The sequence below is a fragment of the Empidonax traillii genome, unplaced genomic scaffold (genome assembly GCF_003031625.1).
Source record: "Empidonax traillii isolate 1590-97213 ecotype Southwest subspecies unplaced genomic scaffold, ASM303162v1 scaffold101:size1699134, whole genome shotgun sequence".
Classification (NCBI taxonomy): Eukaryota; Metazoa; Chordata; class Aves; order Passeriformes; family Tyrannidae; genus Empidonax; species Empidonax traillii.
Window position 1 is genome coordinate 1,204,192 of NW_020955294.1, and position 10,564 is coordinate 1,214,755.

The 10,564-nt window shown below is 47.5% G+C and overlaps 1 protein-coding gene and 1 long non-coding RNA gene across 8 annotated transcripts in view; one reads left to right on the top strand and one right to left on the bottom strand.

Annotated features, from left to right (window-relative positions):
- Positions 1-1,250: 1,250 nt before the first annotated feature.
- CUX1 (cut like homeobox 1) overlaps positions 1,251-10,564 on the top strand; it is a 264,884-nt gene continuing 255,570 nt past the window's right edge. For 6 of the 7 annotated variants that reach the window (XM_027882106.1, XM_027882101.1, XM_027882105.1 and 3 more), the window contains exon 1: positions 1,251-1,338. In XM_027882106.1, the coding sequence (XP_027737907.1) occupies positions 1,309-1,338 (30 nt within the window). In that variant the 5' untranslated portion in view covers positions 1,251-1,308. The remainder of the gene's footprint in view (positions 1,339-10,564) is intronic. The other variant, XM_027882100.1, reaches the window with a different exon arrangement.
- LOC114056700 lies at positions 1,557-3,523 on the bottom strand. The gene is made up of 3 exons (XR_003571073.1): positions 2,648-3,523; positions 2,218-2,345; positions 1,557-1,671 (listed from the first exon to the last, which is right to left on the bottom strand). It is a non-coding gene; the product is annotated as an uncharacterized LOC114056700 (long non-coding RNA).

Genomic DNA, 10,564 nt, shown 5'->3' on the forward strand with positions numbered 1-10,564 from the left:
TTCTCCGCCTTCCCTCGGGCCCGGCCTCCCCCTCCTCCTCCCGCTGCCGGCCCGCGCCGCCTAAAGGGAACCCCCCGCTCCGCCCGGCCGCGGCGCTCCGCTCCCTCCGCCCCCCCCGCCATCGATCACCGGCCCCATCGGAAATTGATCCTCTTTGTTCAATTCATCGATCAGCCCAAGATGGCGCCGGAGCCGCCGCTGCCGGGGCCGCCGCCGCTTCGCCCGCTCCGTCCCGGGCTGCTCTCCCCCGCTCCGCGCTCCCCCCCGCCGGCGGCGCCGTGCGGGGCTCCGGGCGCGCCGGGACTCCCGGCGGCCGCCGCTCATCCCCCCGCCCGCCTCCTCCCCTGCGTCCCTCCCTCCCCGCCGCCTTGCCCCGCTTCCCGCCGCCGCGTCCCCCCGCCGCTTTTCCCTCGCCGGGAAGCCGGGGGAAAGTTTACCGAGTGCTGGGACTTTGTGTGTGTGGGGGCGCCGGGCGGGCTGGCGGTGCCGGCGCGGAGCGGCGGGGGCTGGGGGCGCTGTGGTGCCGGCCGGGCGGGCGGGCGCTCCCCGCGGGGTCCGGCCCTCGCTCCGCTCCGCTCCGCCGGGCGCGGGGGGCTCCGGCCGCCGCCCTGCGACCGCCGCGGGCACCGCGCCGGGGACCCCGCTGGGGAGGAGGGAGCGGCGGGGTGGGAAGGGGCGAGCGCCGGGGAGCGGGGCCGGGGTGGGGGGGGGACTTGCGGGAGGGCAGCGGCGGCAGCGCCGGGTGCGGGGAGGGGCGTCCCGGCCGGCGGGGCATCGCAGCGCATCTCCCCGCGGCGGCGGGAGGGTACGTTACATAATTCACGGGCTCTCCAGCCTCTCCTGCTGTCCAGGAGCTGACGGATGAGCGGAATATTGATGCTTTCTGCTGGTGCTGCCTCGGAACAGCCCAGAAGTGCCGTTTTCCTCCGGGGGAAAGTCCTGGCGGAGCGGCCTCCCCCCCCTGCCCCGGGGGTGCGTGCCCTGGGGCGATGGGGAACTCACGGTTTCACAGAGTTGCCGGGGTGCAGATAAGGCCGGGGCGGGTTATGGGGGGTGGTGTGTGTAGGGGAGGGGGGGGGGGCAGGTTGTCAAACGCTGAATTGGTGCTGCTCCCGCCGTGAATGGGATTGCAACACGCGTGTCTCCCAGTTGATTGGCGCAGGAAGGCGCTGCCCTGCCTCTCCAAACCCGCCGCTGCCTCCCGTTTAAATAAATTGGCTCGAAAGCCGGCGGCTGCCCACCGTGGCCCCCGTGGAGGCGGTGGCGGAGCCGGCCGGAGCCTGCGGCGGGCGCGGGGATGGTGCGCTGATGCTGGGCAGAGCCGCATCCCCGCTGCAGGTGAGGGGATGCCCGCGGGGGGCTGCGAGCGGGGCGAGGGTCCTGCCGCCCTCCCCTTCCCCCCCGCCGGGCTTGCGGGAGCGGTGCTAAAAATCCCACCCCGGCAGCCCCCAAAACGGGAAGTGCTGCGTGGGATCTGTGCGAGGAGGCTGGTCCCTTCCGACTTTCAGGTGCATTAGGAGGTGGGGTAAAGTAGCGTTTTGGTTTAGGCTTCTCAGTCGTCTTCTACCCCCCCTTTCCGTGTTTTATTGTTTCTTTTAAAGGTTTGGGATTAAGGTAGACTTGGCTGAACTTTGCTAACTTGAAAGGGTTCTTAATAGTGACCCAGAATACCTACAGGAATACAGAAAATGAGATCCAGATGTAGAATTGTATAAAATAAAATGGATTAAATTAAGATGTAGTTAAACAAGGTCTGACATCTCTAATTGTGGACTTTTGCTTTTGCCTCTGTGTATGTGTGGTTGTACTTGCTTGGCATAGGAAAATAAATGCTCCGAACATCACTGCCATGGTGTTGCATTTAAGGGTGAACAAGTCTAAATATTGCATATAAAAATAAAGCCTTCAGAAATGCTTATTGATTAAAACATATTATGCTAAAATATCTATCATGTAAATTAAATTCTAAAATGTAATGAACGCAGCCAAATGGCATTTTGATAGATTGTTCTCTTCTGTTTTTGGTAAAAAATAGCTCACTTTTATCATAATTTAATTTCTGTGCATACTGTAAAACCTGTTGTGGAGTATCACCGTACAAACCTTAATCTCGTTTTTGCAGACTAAATGTGACAGTCTGACTTGAACAGCTTGTAGCTTCTCCTTTGAAGCGTTCTGGTAACGCCAGCTTAGAGTTGTTTGAACAATATTCATTACCTGCTTTTGAGGACTGGTGATTATTTATACCCGTTGCGGATTGAGGCTGTTCACCTGTTGGCAGGTTCACCAGGCAATCTGTGCAGCACAGAGTTTATTAACTTTGCACACAGTCTGTCTGCAGAGTGCTGGACTGACCAGGGAGGTGGAGAAGCACATTCATCCATATGCAGAATAGTTAATTTGTTTCGAATTAGCTTTTTGGTTTTGTTGGTGGTTTTTTTTATTTTTTTTTCCTTACCCACCCATCTGCATGAAGAGGTAGTGTAATATTTACTCCCACTTGCAGATGAAGCAATATGCTATAAAAACTATCGTTACTGGGTATGAAGTTCAGTCCCACAGAACTGTCCATGCCTCCCTCCCTCCCTGTCCTTCACTTGTCCCAGCTGATTTTGAGCGTGCAATTACAGAAAATAAAAATACTTACGTCTGTTGTTTCTGCTACTCTATCCCGGGACAAAAGCCTGAAGGATTTATGCTTAACACGGTTCCACCTGAGCCCTGTAAGCTGCAGCTCATGGAGCTCAGGGTCTCATGGCTTTGAAACTCTCGTTTTCGTGCATGAGAAAGTTGTGAGGAGCTGGGACTGGGCAGTCCCGGAGCGCTGGCACCCGGCAGCTCCCAACTTCCTCTTCCACTTTCTGTTAAAAGGAGACGTTTAACTGTTGATGAGCTTCGACCTGCCTTGTAATATTAAGCAGCAGGTTTCTCAAGATTGTATCAATATTAATTAAAAACAGAGCCAGGAACACTTTAGGGTCTGACTTTTTAAATTATTTATTTCCTTTCTCTGAATAACCTCTTGTTTATAGGGAGAGATATTTCAAGTGTTGGAGACAGGATTAAATAATTCAGAACTTGGACTAAAGAACAAAAAGGGCTGTTCACAAATGGAATATGAGATGCAAAAATGGCAGCTTCCTACAGGTATCAAACGGGGCTCTTCACTTGAGACCGTACCTGCAAGGCACAGAGCTGAACATTAACCCCTTTCTCTAGCAAAGGTTGCCTCTGTTTCCTACAGAAGTTGTGGGATTGGCACGGCATTTCTGCCTCAGTTTGCCACGTGGGTGAGGATGGCTCCACGTCTGATAGCTGATGGGGAGGGAATTGCAGCGCACGGAGAAAACAGATCCTCACAAACAGGGAATATTGTGGCAATAAATGCAAATGAAATCACTGGAGAAATGCTGCTGCCCTCGAGTTAAAGCTGCATCTCCCGTTTGGAAGCAGTTGTGCGATTGGGATCAGTTCAGCAGCGGGAAGGTAACCTGCTGTCCTGTGGTCCTGGCTTGTTTGTAGTTTTTGGTGTCACCATCACCTTCACCGGAAAAACAACGTTTTGCCGGGGAACAGGAAAAGCAGCATCGTGTTCCTGTGGGCACAGCATGCAGCTCTCCTTGACAGCTTCCTTAATATTTCTGGATATGTGTGGATAGATCAGTGGTGGAGGAGGCAGTTGGTCTCTGAGACCAGCAGCAGCATTGCATGAGTAAGTCCAGCTCGAGTCTCAGATCTGAGCAGGATCTGCAGGATGACTGGGAGAAGTTAATACCCTTTGAAAACTTACCAAACTATCTGTAGTTATTTTGACAATAAACACAAGTCTCAAAATGTCATTGTAGCTTTTTAGGACAGGCACACACACCGCTAAAAAGTACAGTTTCTTATTGCTTTTGACCAGAACGGCAGAACTTGTTACCGTCAAGCTGGGGAGTGAAAATCTAAAGGCAAATCTTGCTCGTGTTGTTTGTTTTTTAAAATCTTATCCTGGTATTGCATCATATTTGATTAAAGTGAGGATTGAGTATTAGTTCTGTGGCAGGCTGTGACTAATTGTTCAGGGTAAACCATTGATCTTATAAAATCTGTAACAAAATCTCGAGAAAGTAGGTAGTAATGAGTAGCTTTTAAATCCTGAAGTGCTTCTCTTACTGAATTAGAAACAGGTGGAGTTGTTGGCATCTTTTAGTTGGGTCTGATGGTACCTGAGCACAAGCTGATTTGCATTAAGTGAAGGAGCTCACAGGCTTCAGCAGAAGTGGAATTAGTGATCAGGTCTTAGTGTTAAATTTTGTTTATCTGTGCAGGTCACTGTAGAACTTGTTTCTGTCCTAAAAGTAGCGAGTGCTTTTCTGTTTATAATGGTAGTTAAATGTGCATCCAGAGAAGACTTTCCAGCTACTGTGAACACGTTTCTGCTCCCCCCAGCTGATCAGAGATGTGTAGGGGAAGCAGCTTGGTGGTTCTGCAGGGAGATGAAATACAGGGATGTAGACGCCAGGGCACTGCTGCCAATACACTCCCATAGCAATCCCTGCTTCCCTGCAGCAGGAAAGCTTTGGCATTTTGTGGTGGTCAGGGTGATGCCCCTAGTGACATACTAGAAGAAAGGCCCTTGATGTACTTCTGGCTCAAGAATTTGGCTTTCATAGCGTTCCTTAAATCCTGTTCCTTGAGTCCTGTTCCTTGGAAGGAAATTTCTGACGGCTTTTCTATCCCTTGTTCCTATTCCTCCAGTGAAATAATGCCCATCTGAGACGTGGCAGAATCAGTGCACGTTTCAATCACTCTGCTCTGGTGCCAAGTTTGTGGTTAATTGGGTGATGTATTGAGAAATGCAGGAGGGAGGATTTGGAACATGGTAATGGTTGGGAGTTTTTTTTTGGGGAAAAAAAAAATTGCACCGCTTGGCTGTGTGTAACAATACCAAATAAGTAATGGGTGAAACATTTGCTAGAGGAGAAATGACATGCAGTCTGAAATTGCAGTGAGCAGTTATTCTGTATTTGCAAGCTGATTTGTGATGCAAAAAAGTAGATGTAGAAAAATGCACAGTCCAAAGTTTTGGTTCGATCGTGCTGAGGCCAAGAATAAAGACAGTTTATTTTTCGGGTAGAGAACAGATACGTGGATGCTTAGTGTTTCTTAAAACAACAAGCAGGTGCTTATTGGCTTGTGGTCCTTTTTATGTAAGCAGGGTACAAAGTTCCCATCTTGTATCTCCAGGTTTTTCTTGCACGTGTTCTTTGTGCTTGGTTGTTTCCAATATATTTGCGGGCAAGGCCTTGCAAATAACGATGTTCTGTGGATTGAGAATGCAGTGACAGTGTTCCAGCTTTGCATAAAGGAGTGGGGAGGAAGATGTGAAGCTGAGAAGGGGAAAGCTGCAGGGGGATAGTTTGCAGAAGACAGGGAGTTTTAGGATGAAGAAACTTGTGCAGGAGTGGGATTGTAGGTGTGGGGTTGAATGTAGCGGGAGAGATGGGAGAAACTTAGACCTCACAGTCAACAATAAAATCTTTAAGTTAGTAAATATAAGATAAATCTTACTCATTTTGTGACACATATATTTTCAGCTTTTGTTGTTGTTGTTGTTGTTTTCTCTGGTTTCATGAGGCAAATCATTAATTTCTGCTTTTACTGGTAGTAATAGGGAAGAAAATATGGGATTATTGCATTGGTTGGGTTGTGAAGAGAGTGGAAATGCAGACAGATTGGTGATTGTTAACAGCATTAAGTTTTATAGAAGATTAAGCACAGTTGGGTGTAGGTTGTTGGGTGTGACAGTGGGTCTTCCCTGCTCTCCAACAGTACTGGGATTTCTGGAGAGCAGGAGGCAGTAGAGAATTTGTGTTAAATCCAGACTGGTCATGCTTCTGTTTTGACTCTGGTAAGACGCAGCAGTTCTTACTTGATCGCTTCTGTGACTTAGCAGAGTTCAGCATTTAGACTGAATCAATGCAGTTTTCGGTGTGAAGGTGGCGAAGCCGGGAGATCCTGATGGCTCCCTGTGGGTGTGTTCCAGCTGGACTGAAGCTGGAGCCTGTCACACTGAAGCTGTCTGGGAGCTTTTACCTCCTTACCTTGCAAGAATTCAATGCCTTCATCGGCAGTTGGGGTAATAAGGAAGTTTTTTGTGGGGGCTGGAGTTGTGCTGCCTTTCCTGGGGTGCAGGGAGGGGAGTGGTGCTTGTCCTCCTCCCAGCTGGATTCATGGACTGCTCTGGGAAGGCAGAGGTAAAGATTACCAGGTCTTTGAAAGACTGAAAAGCAGATGCACAGAGGTATTTTAAGCTGCTGTATTTAGATGCTTTAAATTCCCCCACATCTTTGTGTTTCTGGCTGTGAGGTTCTGAAGGCAGGGCAGGTTGTAGGCCATGGCTCTCTCGGAGGCTTTTCCGAGTAGTTCTTCCATCAGAGCTGAGCAGATCTGTGGATGTGTGGAAATGTACCTCAGTGAATAAGGAAGCTTGGGCATAGATAGCAACATCTGTTTTTTTGTGAATGATACGAAAATTTGTGAAATTTGCAAATTCTAAATTTCAGCTAAATTGATAAATGACCAGATAAATTCCTCATTGGAGCTAGACCATTCCTGTTCCTGAATCCAGTGCTCTTGTGTTTGGCTGATGGCCTGGTGAGCCCGGGCGTGCATTGCACACGAGTCTGCAGGGGAGACCAAACTGTGGTGTAATTCCTGCAAACATTTGATTGCATCCCTTGAGCTCTGGAGATGGGATGCTCCTGTGCTGCTGTGTTACCCTGTCGCTGTGGGATTGCTTTCTTGGGGGAGGGTGTGTGCAGGGGGCCTGGGTCGGTTCTGGGGCTTGCCCTTGCTGAGGAATGTTGGCTTCTTGTCTGTGGCTCACGTGTGACAAGCTGAGGGCAGTAACGTTGGAGGGAAGCAAAAATAAATCCAAGTGGAGTGGGGGAAGTGACACTGTTTAAAGGACTGGATGAGACAGAGGGAAGTGGTGAAGAAAGGAAGGAGTTAAGGGGTGAGCTTAAACCCAGGACTTGGAAATTAAACTCATCTTGCAGAGCAGTTGGGAGAAGAGGAGAACCTACTTTAGCATTTATATAAATATGGGGCAGTGCAGCTGGGCAGGATGGACCTTTTAATGAAGACTCAGACTAGATGTATCTTAGGTGCCAAAAGGTTGTATGTTTTGTGTGGAAAAGCCTTGGCTTATTCCTGTAGAAACAAAACTACAAAGCCAGAAAGGGGAGTGCTGCAGATGATGAAATACAGGGGAAGTTTGATGGGTTAAGTCTCATTCCTTCTGCTCTCTTTGGTACTTTTGCTAGGTATTTGAGGTTTCATGGTGTTGCTGGTCTAATATTTAAAGAAAAACACAAGATTTCTCTTACCCAGAGGTCAGCTGAAGCTGGGATGCATCAGCCCACCCAAAATCTCTGCGCTGGGAACGTTCCCTTTGGGCAGTGATGCTCAGTGGGATTGGTACTGACACCCAGAGCCTTTAGTTGGTTTGGGTTTGCTGTGAGCACAGTCAGGAGGAAGCAGTGGCTCTGAAATGAGCTGGGAGTCACAGTCTCACTGTCAGCAGGTGGTGCATCCCCACTCCCGGTGTTGCCATGGGCTGCTCCGGCCCCTGAGCATGTCCAGGGCCTCCGCTGGTTTGTTCTCCATCTGGGAAACACTGATAATGCTCCCAAACCCTCTTTGAGATGCCATATTGAGAGTTAGCAGTTACTGTTCTTTTGCTACTACTCAGTTCTGCTCTGTGGATAAGTAAGACTCAGTGGTTACATTCTCTGCACTTTTTTTAGCAGTATTTTAAATGGACTGAACAGGGGATGTGCTGCTGTTGATTTGTAGGTACTTTTCAGGCTGTTGCTGGAAATAATATCTATAGAAGAGAATGTGAAAAAAGAACTGAGTAGTTGAGTGTCCTAGAAGAATATTATGGATGATTGATAGCAAATCACTGGAAGAAAATGTTTCTTGCAGATGGTTATGAAGTTATAATCTAGAGTTACTCATACACAGACACACTCTTACTTTAAAACCTCCTTGTTGTCTGGTGTACCGTTTGAGGGCAAGATAGGCAATTTATCAAGTTTCCCTTCGGATTTCTCTGTACATTAAAGGCTGCTTAAAATTTACATAAGAGGCAGCCAGTGATATGAATGTTGAAATTAATATTCATCAGTTTGTGGTTGCATCATTTCAAACTGCAGCCAAAGATCTGAAACAGCTCCCTGTTTCAGCAGGACAGGCCAGCCTCTGCCAGCTCAGGGGAAGGAGGATCTTCAGCCCCAAGCTGTGGACAATAACTGATGGCCAAAGAGAGGGAGATGCTCAGAGCAGGTTTTGTGTGAGGTGTTAGCCTTGTACCTGAAGGCTGAAATTTGTTATTCACCAAACACAAATGATGGGGTAGCTTGAAACTTTTTTTTTTTTTTTTCCACGTCAACTTTTATCTTTTATCCAGGTTGTCCAGTGTGAGCATTGATAGCCTGCTCAGGCTGTCAGCAGGGTCAGAGGTGGTGCTTTAGATGTGTGTTTGTGCCATCAGAAGTATTGATCCCCCGCTCAGTGCACGTGTGCTCGTGTCCTGCACAGCGATGAGGCTGCAGCTCCGTGTGCCCCCAACTTGGCAGGGGTGAACCCTGTTTAGCACAGCACACAGCCCTGACTCAGCGAGCACTATTGCATGGGCTTCATTTTTAACATGTGTGTAGTCACAGTCAGCTGGCTCAGCCTGGGTGGAAGGAGCTGCCTTTTCCAGCCCAGCCCATGGTTAAGTTGTGAGCAGAGATGAACCCTCCCTCCTGGTCCAGTGGCGTCTCATCCTTTCCTTTATCTCACGTTTCTAATCAACTTTGTTCTTCTTGTTAATTCATTGATGTGACATACGAATGTTGTCACAGTAGCTCAATAAAATTTATACTTGTGTCTTGTCTGTAATTATTTTTCATTTCATTTTTATTGGGTGTTTACACGTTTTTATTGCATGTTCGCGTCAAAGTAAATTTGTATCGTGTTGTCACTTGGATGTTTGCTTCATTTTCAGCCATAAATAAAGTGTACCCTTTGTCTGGGATCTGAAACTTGAGAGTGTTAATTTTGTCAGTGAGCTACATATCTTGTTTTTCTGTTGCAACTTTTGTGTGTGCTGGTTAATATTGACAGTACTCAACTTTGGTTTGGTATGTCTGGTATGAGCATAGCTGCTTTTCTAATCCTAATTGTGGAGATGGAATAATATTAAACATTTAAAAACAAGGAGCCAGGAGTCTTGCAATTGATTTTTCTGTGGAGAGACCTCTGTGCAGAGTTGCTTACACAATTGTAAGCTTAGTTTCTGTTACATGAGTGTGAGAAGTGTTTCATGTATTTAAAAAATAAAAAGCTGTGAATTCACTGGTTTCTCCTCCCTTCCCTTCTTCCATCTCTGTCTTCTCTCTTCCAGGAGCTCTAATTTTCTTTTGCTTATAGTCTTCTGTGCATTTTCTTTGGCATGGAGTCTTGCTATCGAAATTCTTGGGATGTTGGAAAAGGGCAGCTTGATAATACCGTGTCTTCAGCTCATCTCTCCTGCTCTTCACAACACTCCGCCTGTTTTTTCAAGCAAACATACTTTATACTCCTAATTACTGCTTGAACTCAGAATATATATTTTTTTTTTCATTCCTTGTGAAAGTGAATCAAGGCTTGCTGGCTTTTAGGGGTGAGCTCAGGGGGTGCTGTGCTTGTGCTTCCCAGGATGCAAGAAGCATTAGGTGTGTGGTGAAGCAGAGAGTGAGGAGGGGAGAACTCTCTAATTCTATAAGAATTTATTTTGTGTGCTTCCCTAATGAAGAGAACTTTTTTGCTGCGAGCCTTGGTCCTCTTAGACTGTGGGTGCTGTCTGGTCCTGAACCCCTGCAGGACTGGGGATTGATTCCCTGGTTTAGATCAGCATTTGAATCAAATTAAACCATCTTACTAGGCCCCACTCTCGATTTTATGTCCAAAACAGTGTTTGGTGTTTCCATGCTGTGAGGAGGAGCTGATTTCAGGTTTCTTTTTTTCAGTGTGCAGGCCGAACTCTGGTCAGTCCCACAGCTGGAAAGTTGTATTGTGAAACTGAGTTCTTCTGGACAACTTGGGATGGACATTTTTCTCTCTGTGAGGCCTTTCCTGTACTCCAGGCCATCAGCTCATGATCCTGGAACTATGTGGGATTTTTTGTCTTGGAGTGATGTGTTAAATACAGCACAAATTATTAAAACAGCACACACACTGTGCTGTGATCAGCTTGGTTTAGATCATAAATTACAATTTGCATCTGAGATGTCCTGGCATATCCTGAGAGTAGTTAGTTCTTTAATATGCCAAGCTAAGTAAAACTTGATTAGTGTCACTATCTGGGATTTTCTGTCCTGTAAATAGAACTTGAAGGCTAAAATTGGAACTGTGAAAACCTACTTTAACTGGGATTAGAAGAAGAATTTAGTAGTTTAGATTGATTTCAGGATCTTAGAAAGTGGTCACGATGCCCCGGAGCTGTTGTGCGTGCCATCTTCTTAAAAATTAACTTTACTGAAAAGGCTAA